This window comes from Eschrichtius robustus, chromosome 14 (genome assembly GCF_028021215.1).
Source record: "Eschrichtius robustus isolate mEscRob2 chromosome 14, mEscRob2.pri, whole genome shotgun sequence".
Classification (NCBI taxonomy): domain Eukaryota; kingdom Metazoa; phylum Chordata; class Mammalia; order Artiodactyla; family Eschrichtiidae; genus Eschrichtius; species Eschrichtius robustus.
The window spans coordinates 17,378,064-17,390,123 of NC_090837.1; the positions used below are offsets into that span (position 1 = coordinate 17,378,064).

General features: G+C 45.8%; 1 protein-coding gene across 1 annotated transcript in view; it reads right to left on the reverse strand.

The window, feature by feature from the left end:
* Window positions 1–3,559: 3,559 nt before the first annotated feature.
* SPPL3 (signal peptide peptidase like 3) overlaps window positions 3,560–12,060 on the reverse strand; it is a 129,777-nt gene continuing 121,276 nt past the window's right edge. The window contains exons 7-11 of the mRNA XM_068563533.1: window positions 7,339–7,445; window positions 6,693–6,856; window positions 5,745–5,944; window positions 4,551–4,660; window positions 3,560–3,806 (exon numbers count right to left, since the gene is read on the reverse strand). Of these exons, the coding sequence (XP_068419634.1) occupies window positions 3,735–3,806; window positions 4,551–4,660; window positions 5,745–5,944; window positions 6,693–6,856; window positions 7,339–7,445 (653 nt within the window). The 3' untranslated portion in view covers window positions 3,560–3,734. The remainder of the gene's footprint in view (window positions 3,807–4,550; window positions 4,661–5,744; window positions 5,945–6,692; window positions 6,857–7,338; window positions 7,446–12,060) is intronic.

The window sequence follows — 12,060 nt, forward strand, 5'->3', positions numbered from 1 at the left end:
CTCGTGGGGGGGATGCTCGCCACCCCACTTTGCCCACACATCAAGCGAGTTGAAGCAAGGCCTGCGTTAGACCACGAGGGTAGGGATCAGGATGTTTGGTTCTGTTGAAGGAGCACCCAGTGACTAACACAGTTTAAGTGAAACATAACTGAATTACCTCAAATGGAGAGCAAAGGGCTTTGAATTCCAAGGAAAAGGTTGGGGAGGAAACAAATTATGGCTTGCCACAGTCAAAAGAAGGAGTGGGAAAAATACTGTCCTGGGAGAGGCTCCATACACGAGAAGCTGGATTATGAACCTACAGAAGTTAAGAGCCTTGCAAGTAGAAAGTCTGTAAATTGCATAGGAATAGGAATAATTTCTGGATTAAAAAAACCCAAAAAACCCCCTCTTACCTGGCTTATCCCTCTGAGAAGAGGGGAGGGCCCGAGTTTTACTACTAGATTTGCAGCTCTTCAGTACAAACTCCTGTAGCAAGGTTGACACCTGTGTTAGGAGCCCTTGTTCTTGATTTCATTGACGGAAATTGCCAGAAAAATGGGATTGAGTGAAGGAAGGAGGTTGTCCAGGCCAGAATGCACTGAAAGCCCAGAAGCAGAATGGGCTGGTTTCCTTCTGAGCCTGTGCTGTCTGACCTGTCTCTGTGGAGAAGAATTACACAGCTGACATTCACATATGTACAAAACTGCTACATTCCGAGGCTCTGACATAAATGTTAGGCTTTACAAAACACAAATGTCTACATACAACACTGGATCTGGATCTGGTCAGCAGTAATGTGAGAGCTGCTATGCAGACTCGGCAGATTCTATTTTTAACACTTTATTGGCAAAACTCCCTTCCCTCCATTCTTACAGAGAACTAGTCCTTTTGCTTTTCTTGTGGGTAACATAACTTACCTGCTTAACCAAGGCCTGTGTTGGCATGTTACAAAGGCAATTCAGGTAGTAGCCTACTGCCCCCCACCCCCCTGCAAAGCCCCCCCCAGTTTCAGTTTGAACTGTTCCTACACAGGGAGCTCTGCAGCTGTCTTATTCAGAAAAGGCATAAGTGGTAATAATAGTAATGGAACGTGCTAGGCTTTGGATAAACTTTGCTGCCATATCTCCATTAGCTCAAATTAGAAAGAAGAAAGTTACTGTGAAAAAGTGAGAGTTCCAACATGCAGACTCTTTGGGGGAAGAAGATCCCCAGACCAGGGAGGGAGGGAGGAAGGGGGTCCATGCTGGAACTTTGTCAACATGCCTTGCCTAATGCAAGAAACTTCTTAGATAGAAACCCCCAAAACTCAGTATCTGAGAAACCAGGAGAAATAAGACCAGGACGTAAGTATACGAAGCAGGGGAGAGAGGGAGGCTGTAGGAGAAACTGAGAGCATGTGCTTTAACTGCACACCCCACCCTCAACCTCTCCCCGTTAGAAGAGCCTGACACTTCCAGAACCGGGCAAATTCTAGCATGTCTCCTGTGTTTAATTTAAAACAAAAGGAACATTTGTAGTTACTCTGCAGAAGTTTCAAGGGCTCTGAAGACTACAACTGGAATCCAAATTACATTCAGGAGTCCTGTATGCGTATTTTCCCCTGAAACCTGCACAAAAGCGATGACAAAAATTTACATTCTTTCTGTCTGGAATTTAGTTTTGTAATGAAAAGTTAGAAAAATTAAAATGACAAACCGCCAGGATATTATTTTTAACTATTATTGGCACTTGCCGTTAATCAGAGTCATTCTGGAAGATTCCCCCCACCTCCTGCTCTGCTCCGTTTAAGTAGCCATTAGCATCCTTGAGGGCTAAGAAAGAAGTACAGCTGCTCAGCAGAGAGTACACGGGTGTACTTCTGGTCTTCACTAAACCCAGAGGCTGTTTTGGGTTCTGTGGACAGCGGAAGCCTCCGTTCTCTGACGTTTGTAGGCTGAACCAGAGCTGCAGGGGACCCCATCTGGAGACAGACAGGGGCTTCCTGAAGTCAGTCTCCTGAACAGGCAGAGCAGGTAGGAGGGGACAGGAGCTCCATTTGGTACCAACAACCAAAAGTGAAGATGAGGTAACAAAGGCTAGAAATGAGTCATTTATTAAAAAAAAAAAAAAACCCAACAAAACAACAAAAAACATACAGCCTTCAGCAGGATCTGAAGACACGACGGAGGAGCGCACCATCCTGACCGCCACGTGCACCACCTGTGAGTGCCACCCACCGCGACCTCCAGCCACGGGGCCCACAGCGCCCCAGTTTATACACAGGTCACCTGCTTAAGGGAGAGCCCGGGAAACATGGGCCCTTCTCCAGCCCCTGCTCTCAGGTGGGCAGGCCAATCCCCGGCTTCTACTCTGCCTCCAAACAACGGGCAATTTCCTCTCAGGCTGTGGACACCACTCCCACTAGTCACTGCTGGGACACTGGGTCTCCAGCCAAGGCCACAGCACACGGGCGGATTTAAGGGTCACAGCAGCTCATTCTTGCCACAATTCCTGGAACGTAGGGCCCGTCTCCGGGGGCGTTTGACATTTGTCCCCAATACCCAGTTGTCACAACAGGTAAACCAAGACTATAATCACAACAGCAAGGACAGGATCGTGTTGCTTTTTTCCTTTTTTTTTCTTAAAGGAGTGAGGGCATGGAAAATACAGCACACCAATGAAACAAAATGCCAAAAAAAAAAATACAAAAAAATAGAAAATAGAAAAATGTATTTACAAGTAGTACATTACTATGATCAGAAAGCACAAAGACACCTGCTGCTATAATACATGCATTGGTTCAAGAAGAAACTATCAAAAACCCTGCAAGGGAGAAGCCTGTAAAAACGAAAAAAGGGCCAAAAAGTTTTAACTTTTCATCCCTAATTTGCTACACTGATCAAAACCAAATGAGCATCCCCTAAAGTCCATGAGTATATCAGTACAAATACTATACTGTTTTTTAACTGCACATTCAGTTGTGGAGGGAAAGACAGCCGCTTATCCATATACAAGGAAGCCAGAGTGAACTGCTCTACATGCTAAAAATTACAGCAAGCCCCTGTCTGCTATACAGCATGATCTTAGCAGGTTTTAATTTTTGTTTATTCATATATATCCATGTGCATGTGTGTGTATGTATGTATAAAAACCGTGCCCTCGTTCACTGCCAACACAACATCTGGGTGGACATGAACTCATTACAACAAATTCTTATGTTTATGTTGTAAGAAGTCACTCAGTGTCTGTGGATTTAATAAGTCACTTCACACCACAGAAAATATTTAATAAATCCAAAAAACGGAAAGAAGAATATAATGACAGAAGAGTTTCTGTCTCAGTTCTCTGAAACTGAGTCCCCCATAGGAAACTGGTCCCAAAAGTTCTTGAGGGTTCACTGAAGAAACCAGTTTGCTAATGTTTTTCATCCTTTTAGTGTTCAAAGGTATAGAACGACTCCTTGCCCTTGTCAGTTTAAAGAGTCACATCTCCGTCCCCCACAGGTTAACAGTCTGGTGCAGAGCCATACAAACGGGGGAGGGAGGAGCGCTGGGGAAGGCCTGTCATTTCAGGAGGGGCTCCGCCTCTCCAACGGCAGGAAGAGAAGGAACCACGCAGGCTCCGGCACCTCGCTGCTGTAAATGCGTAATCCGGTCACACGGCAGTCCTTAGACAGGTACGTCTCCGAGTACCAGGCCAGCTCTAAGAGGAAACAAAACCACGCGTGGACAGAAAAGGACTGAGAGGCCGTTCTGGTCGCTCTCTGTGACCCATCATACTTCCAGGAATCGGGAGCTGCTGGATTTGGAGTGGAATGGCTCAGACCACATCCGCCGTAGGTCACCCTGGGAAAGAAGGAACTTCACTAAGTCACAGGTTTCAACTCGAGGCATACATACCTACAAGTCCTTTCTGACTCCTGATCTCAGATCAGATTCTGTGGAGAATCAAAGAACATTCAAATTTTACTCATTGAAAAGGTTATAACCCCTCATTCTTTGAAGAACTCCTAGAAGGGCTCTTAGGCCCCTTGAGCGGGTAAGGGCTTTTACCAACTCCGTCCTGGTGGCAGTGTTATCACTTATGATTCAGATGATCTAGGCAAGATAATTAACCTCTGTGCCTGTTTCATCTGTAAAATGTGGATGATAATATAAATCTTGTAAATCAGATAATGCCCTTAGTTTTTACAATGCATTTCTTAATTATTTCCAAACTTTAATGCAGAGTATTAAAGGGCTATTAGGTGGCAACAGGGTGCTGTTTTTTAAGAGAAGCAGGAAGTCTCTGTAGCGGGGCTTTAGGGATTTCAGTTAATTAATCCATGACCAGGTGGTAAGGGGTCTACTCATTAGTATTTTCAGCCAATGGCTCTAAGAACCTGGAAGAAGTTGCTACTATCAGGTTAGCAAAAACAAGCAAGCAAACAAACAAAATCCTCCCCAAACAACAAAAACAAAAAGATCCCACTCTCAAGATCAGGAGCTTAGGGTCTTAAGCAGAACCACCTCCAGCAAGGAGAATACATACCCAAGTCCAGGGTCAATGCCATGTTATTGCTTTCACTGGTTTATAACTGCCTCTCTCACCTTTAAATAGGCCATCGTGAGGAGTGGCAATAAGGTAAATGGCACCAAATAGAGAAGGGCGGGCTGGGCTGCTCGGTGAATTCGAGACGCCACAGTAGCAGTGAGCAGACCTGCGGGGAGAGAGAAACATTCGTGAATAACTCCAAGGGGACAGCCCCGAGAGAGGAGAGCCGCTGTTACCTGGCTGCTTCTTGGCACAGTCCTGAGATTGTATAGCTGTAATGTGACACATTCCATCCAATGGTGGGGAGTGAAATGCCCAGCTTGAGCAGGTAAAGAAACAGGGAGCAGCACAGCTTTTAAAAGCGTAGAATTCCAAGGACCTGTGAGTAGCCCAAGTCCCACTCCGTGCCCAGGTCCCTGGTTCCAGGCCTCATTTCAGCCTTGAGTGTGCCTGGTCTCCCTCTGTCTCCTGTGGTATATGATGATAGACTTGGAGGCAAAAGACCTGGGTTCAAGTTTCAACTCTGCTGCTTATGACAGCCATATAACCTTGGCTAAGGCCTTTCACGTCTTGAGCCTCAGCCTCCTCATCCGTCTAATGGGGATACCACAGTTGCCCTGCCCCCCTCAGAGCTAGTGGAGTGGAGTGGCAATGAACCCACGTCTATGAGAGCACCGTGGACTATGAAGTGCTCCTTCAGTAGAAGGCACAGAGGCAAGAAAGGTGCTCCTTTCTGTTCACTGTCGTAGCTGTTGGAGTACAGACAGGTTACTAGCCCAATTACAACCGTCTCCTCCTGTCTGCCCGAAACGGAGGTGGCTAGAGAAAAGCTGGCCGAGGGAGAGTCCGAGGTCAGAGGTGATGGAAATGTTAGAGCAGATGAAGGGAAGTATCTGTCTAATAAAGTAGGAAATAAACATGACATTCGTTAAACTCAAGCCGAAGATTTAATTAAGCACACAGACTGCTCCACAATCATCGTGTGGTAGGTCTTCTCAACTCTGAGGCCTGACCACACTTTTCCTGCAATGTTCTTCAAACATATTATTGGATAGGGAACTAGGCTGCTGGCCAACACATAGAGCATCTTTCATCTCGTGGGTCAGTTTTTTTTCCTTTGTGTTTGTTTATAAGAGCAACCAGTCACTGCTCTCCTTTCATCTGGCATCTGCAGCTAGAAGACCTGATTTAATTCCAGGGGTTGGAGGACAGCCAGAGGGGGGACTGCATGCGGTCTCTGGTTCTCTTACCTACGAAGTATCCAATGAGGGTGCAGTGAAAGTAGGAAACCTTCTGCATGCGTCCGGAGATGTTGGCGGGTCCAGAGGCACTGCAGGAGTCACCGTTGGCTTGCTTTTTGTAGTTGTCATAACGAAGGACAAAGCACAACAGGAGTCCAGGCATCACGATGTCTCCAATGCCCAACATAGAGAAGTGACTGCCAGTGGAGCTGGAACGTAGTGTCACATGTCAGGGGTGCCACCTTCTACAACCCCATTTCTCCTCCTGCGCAAAGTCTGTTCACTTTCTAAGAAGTCAAAGAACTTATCTGAACAGTAGATGGCAATCTCTATGGGTTTAACAACACTGGTTTTTAAGAGTTCAGAGATTAAGAGCCACAAGGGTACTGGCGATTGAGGTCTTCAGCCCCACGCTCAGTGCTTTGGGAGAGCACCGCATAAGTGACTGCTGGAGCCATCTGCTTGAGCGCCGCCGCCTCTAGAAATGTCAAGCAGCTCACTATGTGTCACACATTCACTGCTAAGACTTCAAATAAGCACCTACTACTGCCAGACATGGGAGATTAAAGCAGCACATTAATTTTTCCAAGATTATAGTTCCAGGAACTGTATAATTTTAGCATTAAGACATTTTTACAAATGTATTAGAAGTAAAAAAGATCCAGATTCTCCCGTTAATTCCCTCTAGCCAACTTTAAACTATGCTAACAGCGGTAACATAGGGTTGTTTGATAACATTATTCAATATTAAAAAGCTGCACCTGTATCACTTAATGATCAGTCTTTGCAAGTTAAGTCAGTATTCTTGTCCTCATTTGTAAAATGGAGATGACTCACAACCCTTTTCCAGTCCAGCATCAGAATGCTGATGACAAAGACAGACAAACTGGGGAACAGAGGGGCAGAGGAAGGCAGTGTCCTCACCATCACGAGATGAGGCCGACACGCCAGTCTTACCTGGGGAAGACCAGTTTTCCAGGCAGAGACAGGCGAGGAACATCGCGCCCAACACTGGGCCCCAGGTGGAGCTTCCGGGATAGAACGTCAAGGGGATTGTCAGCCGGCTGTGTGGCCACCTTCACCATGACGTTGCTATTAAAGATGTAGGCAGAGAAAAACACCTGCCGAGGGGAGAGTCACCTTTACCAGAGGGAGCTGGAAGCACCCCGATCTCAGCACCAGCCCTCTTTGTTCTTAAGAGCAGAGTCTCAGTACTGCATCATCAAGCTTTTTAGACTGCACGCTTTGAGGAGAAAGAAAATCTTTGCTCCTGTGTGTACGTGCAGATTTTTTCTCTCCACACCCACAGAGGAAGCCCTTACAGCAGAGCTGCCAGCGCTCCAGGGCAGAGAACCTTGCCTGCCTGCTCCCTTTTCCACCCCGAGAGTCACACGTGTACTCTCTACTGTAACAAGTCTCGACAAACACAGGCACGGACAGCTGCCTGCTCACCTTTTAACAGGTACAGTGCAGCCGGGAGTGGTCTCAGACAGGAGGTACTCTGGCCAGCAGACTTTGGATATTTAGAGTTAAAAATTTTCCGGAGTGAATGTTCCAATTAAACACAAAGGAGAGCAGCAGCTCTGGGGAAACAGACACTCACCCAAAAGACATCGTAGATTAAAAGCCCTGAGAGAAGCAGGCAGGAGACCTTGAGGCTGGGCAGGCGGACGAAGGCGATCATAGCGACACAGAGACCCATGGCCAGGGCTGGGGAGGAGACAGCAGTCAGTGTGGAGCACAGGCTCAGCTTCTCTCCACAAGCTATTCAGCTCATAAACCTAACAGAGTTTGTAAGTCCCTCAAAAAATCAGGCAGCCCTAAACCCCAGTCTAAGATGTTTACACCCTACTAGTGCAAAGGGCCCACCGCCGGCCCACTGTGACCTGCTCGTATTTGGGGAAATCCCTTTTCTCATGCTATAGATGGTGCTCAACTATCTAAGACCCAGGGGACTGTTCTGAATGCTAAAGCTCTAAGCCAAGCTCAGTTCTGGCCTCCCAGCTCTCGTCTCCTGCCTCCCCCCATTACTTCAGATGCATCGCCCTTGCCCCTTTAAAGCCAATGCACACCCTAGATCACATCTTTTTCACTTACTTAAGGACACTGTTCCAGCCACTCATTTTATGCTCATCCTCCCCACCTGGGTCTAAACTAAACACAAGACAGAACTGCTCAATGACAGGATTCTGCATGACTCCACACAATGTCATTCTATCCCTAATCTTCCAAACAAGAAACTCTGGGCTCCTTTTCATCTCATCGCAACCTTCATCACGCACACTCAGGCTGCAACCACTTCGGGGTGCTCCTCTTTACTGTCACGGCACACCTCGGTCATGATTCCCGTACTTCCTAGTGTGATGTGTGTATCCTTTCCCATTTTCTGTCCCTCTCCCCCACTTACTCTTCACTGCCATTGTCAAAAATCAGTTCACATCATTCCCTGCCTTAAATCACGAGGTCCCCTACTCTCTGATCAAGTCCGACTGTAAAGGCATGACTCACACAGAATGGCGCTGCACCACACGGGCTTGGCCTCAAGCCTCTTCTTTTGCTCCTATGCCTCCACCTACTCCTTCTCTCTAAGATGAGCGATAACCTCTTTCCAATCATGCCAACCAAGTCTCCCCACCGTACTCCAAGTCCATGTTTGAAGAGGCAGCATGCATCCCATCTGACTACTTCAGAGAAGGTTCTTAATACAAGCATGTTGAATGAGAATCACTCCCACCGCCAACTGAACAGTGCCACCAGCCATGTCACATCCCTGAAACACACGCTCAACTATTCATCCAGTTTGCCTCTCTTTGTCTTCATTCATCAGCTCTTGCAAACATACCACACCACTTATTGGTCAAATTCTTTCAAGTCTTCCCAAATTTAAAAGATTAATTTGTAAGATGAAACTGAGTAGATAAAAAAGTTACAGATTTAGTTCAAAAAACTCTGAAGTATTTTCTTAATATTAATGCTTCTTGGTATAACTCTGAAAACATACTTCATGCCTCGCCCTTTAAAATAACCACATTTATCATTCTGTTTTCACTGTAAATTAACTTCAAGGAATAGGCTTTAATTAAAAAACACTCATTTAAAAAAACTCTACAACCACATTATCGCTACCAACAAAATGATTTCTGATTCTGCAAAGAAGTCTGGAAAGACAATTTCCACGTCAAAGAAGAACATATTTCAGAATGTTACAGACACGTGCTAGAAGGCTATCTTTTCTGTTAATGGCAGAAAACAAGTCAAACACACATCAACTACCAATCTGAGAAACAAACAACTAAAAAGCTCAAAGACTCTCTCCGTTTTTTGTTTTTGTTTTTTTTTTGAGGGAAAACTAAGCTTGGTCACAAGGGCAATTTAACTAGTGTAAACCGGTAAGAGATCCTTGGACAAGTAGATATTGGGAAGTAGCAACAATGACAGAAAATGATATAAAAGTTTACAAGTTAGGGCCAGTAAGGGTTTGGGGAGCCTCCCTGAACACTCAATGACAGCACCACTGTAGCTGAGCCGTCCTCAGAGCTGCAGGGACACAGTGCCTGGAGAGGAGAGGAGCCCCTCAGACCTGGCACTGCCTCCAAAGAGCTCTGTTCCAAGGTCTGGATTAGCCTCGTGGTTGCTTGGAATGGGTAACAGGAAAAAGTGTGATCCATACCCATAATCTCTGCTTTCCAAATTCCTCCCTTAAAAAAATTCTTGGGCTTCCCTGGTGGCGCAGTGGTTGAGAATCTGCCTGCCAATGCAGGGGACACGGGTTCGAGCCCTGGTCTGGGAAGATCCCACATGCCGCGGAGCAATTAGGCCCATGAGCCACAATTACTGAGCCTGTGCGTCTGGAGCCTGTGCTCCGCAACAAGAGAGGCCGCGATGATCAGAGGCCCGCGCACCGTGATGAAGAGTGGCCCCCACTTGCCGCAAGTAGAGAAAGCCCTCGCACAGAAACGAAGACCCAACACAGCCATAAATAAATAAATAAATAAATAACCGCCCCCCCCCCCCAATTCTTTAGAGAGTGTTACAAACAGTATAAAATTGACTTCTGTGTTTCAACTTCCTTCCCTTCTGAAACACCCAGAAAGGAAAAGGTGAACAGACTTTGTGGGGCAGAGCAGTTAGATAAAATTTCGTGAGGTTAGTAAAGCAAACTATGAAAATAAGAGAAGTAATAAGGACTGAATGAAAGAAGAGGTGGAGATGGTTACAGGGTCTTAAATAAAGAAAAGTCTAACAATGTCTTAAGGGAGAGAACAGAAGAATAATGGTGGACTTTGAGAAAAGGCCTTCTATCAAAACAACTATCAAGATGTTTTGATAGTAAGTATGAAATATACACAGGAGTTCTGTGACTGTGGTTAGTCACTTCTCAGAACCTGTTTCCTCTTCTGTAAAATAAGAACAATAATAGTACCTACTTCAAAGAGCTGTATTCAGGATTACATGAGAAAGTCCACGTAAAACACCCAGGGCTTCCCTGGAGGCGCAGTGGTTGAGAGTCTGCCTGCCAATGCAGGGGACACGGGTTCGAGCCCTGGTCTGGGAAGATCCCACATGCCGTGGCGCAACTAAGCCCGTGAGCCACAATTACTGAGCCTGCGCATCTGGAGCCTGTGCTCCGCAACAAGAGAGGCCGCGATAGTGAGAGGCCTGCGCACCGCGATGAAGAGTGGCCCCCACTTGCCGCAACTAGAGAAAGCCCTCGCACAGAAACGAAGACCCAACACAGCCATAAATAAATAAATAAATAAAATTAAAAAAAAAACCCAAAAACACCCAGCAGAGTGCCCAATGTATAAAAATTACTCAATAAATGTTAGCTATTAGTACCTTTATAAAATGATATAGACATGTATTTATGTAATTACACAAAAGAAGTCTCTATCATATATAACATATTATATGACATACATTATATATTCCACATATATTTATAAATAATATGGGTATTATATTACAGTATAATCCCATTTATATTAACAAAGTATAGTCTACACAAAAATTTGTATTCCAATTTTCACAGTACCATTATTCACAATAGCCAAAAAAGTGGAAACTGATGAATGGATAAATAAAATTGATGCATCTGTACAATTAAGCAGTATTTGGTCATAAAAAGGAATGGAGTACTGATACAAGTTACAACATGGATGAACCTTGAAAACATTATGCTGAGTGAAAGAAGGCAGATACAAAAGGTCATATGTGATTTTATTTACGCAAAATGTCCACAAGAGGCAAATTCACAGAGACAGGAAGTAGATTAGTGGGTGCCCGGGGCTGTGGTGGGGGAATGGGGGAGTGACTGCTACTGGGTGTGGGTTTTGGAGGGTGGGTGTGAAGATGCACTAAAACTGATTGTAGGGGACTTCCCTGGTGGCGCAGAGGATAAGACTCCGCATTCCCAATGTAGGGGGCCCGGGTTCAATCCCTGGTCAGGGAACTATATCCCACATGCATGCCACAACTAAGAGTTCACATGCCACAACTAAGGAGCCAGTGAGCAGCAACTAAGACCCAGCGCAACCAAAATAAATTTAAAAAACAAACAAACAAATAAAAAAACAAACCGGGGACTTCCCTGGGGGCAAAGTGGTTAAGAAGCCACCTGCCAATGCATGGGACACGGGTTCGAGCCCTGGACCAGGAAGATCCTACATGCCGCGGAGCAACTAAGCCCGTGCACCACAACTACTGAGCCAGTGCTCTAGAGCCCACGTGCCACAGCTACTGAAGCCTGTGTGCCTAGAGCCTGTGCTCTGCAACAAGAGAAGCCACCACAATGAGAAGCCTAGGCACTGCAATGAAGAGTAGCCCCCGCTCAGCAACGAAGACCCAATGCAGCCAAAAATAAAAAAATAAAATAAATTAAAAAAACACAAAACTGACTGTAGTGTTGGTTGCACAACTCTGCAAATATACTAAAAACCACTGAATTGTACACTTAATTTTTTTGAAATAAGTTTAATTAATTAATTAATTTATTTATTTTGGCTGCATTGGGTCTTCATTGCTGTGCACAGGCTTTCTCAAGATTCAGCGAGTGGGAGCTACTCTTCGCTGCGGTGCACAGGATTCTCACTGTGGTGGCTTCTCTTTGTTGCAGTGCACGGCCTCTAGGCACATGGGCTACAGTAGTTGTGGCTCGCGGGCTCTAGAGCGCAGGCTCAGTAGTTGTGGCGCACGGGATTCGTTGCTCCATGACATGTGGGATCTTCCCCGAACAGGGCTCGAACCCGAGTCGCCTGCGTTGGCAGGCGGATTCTTAACCACTGCACCACCAGGGAAGTCCCCCGAATTGTACACTTTAAATAAG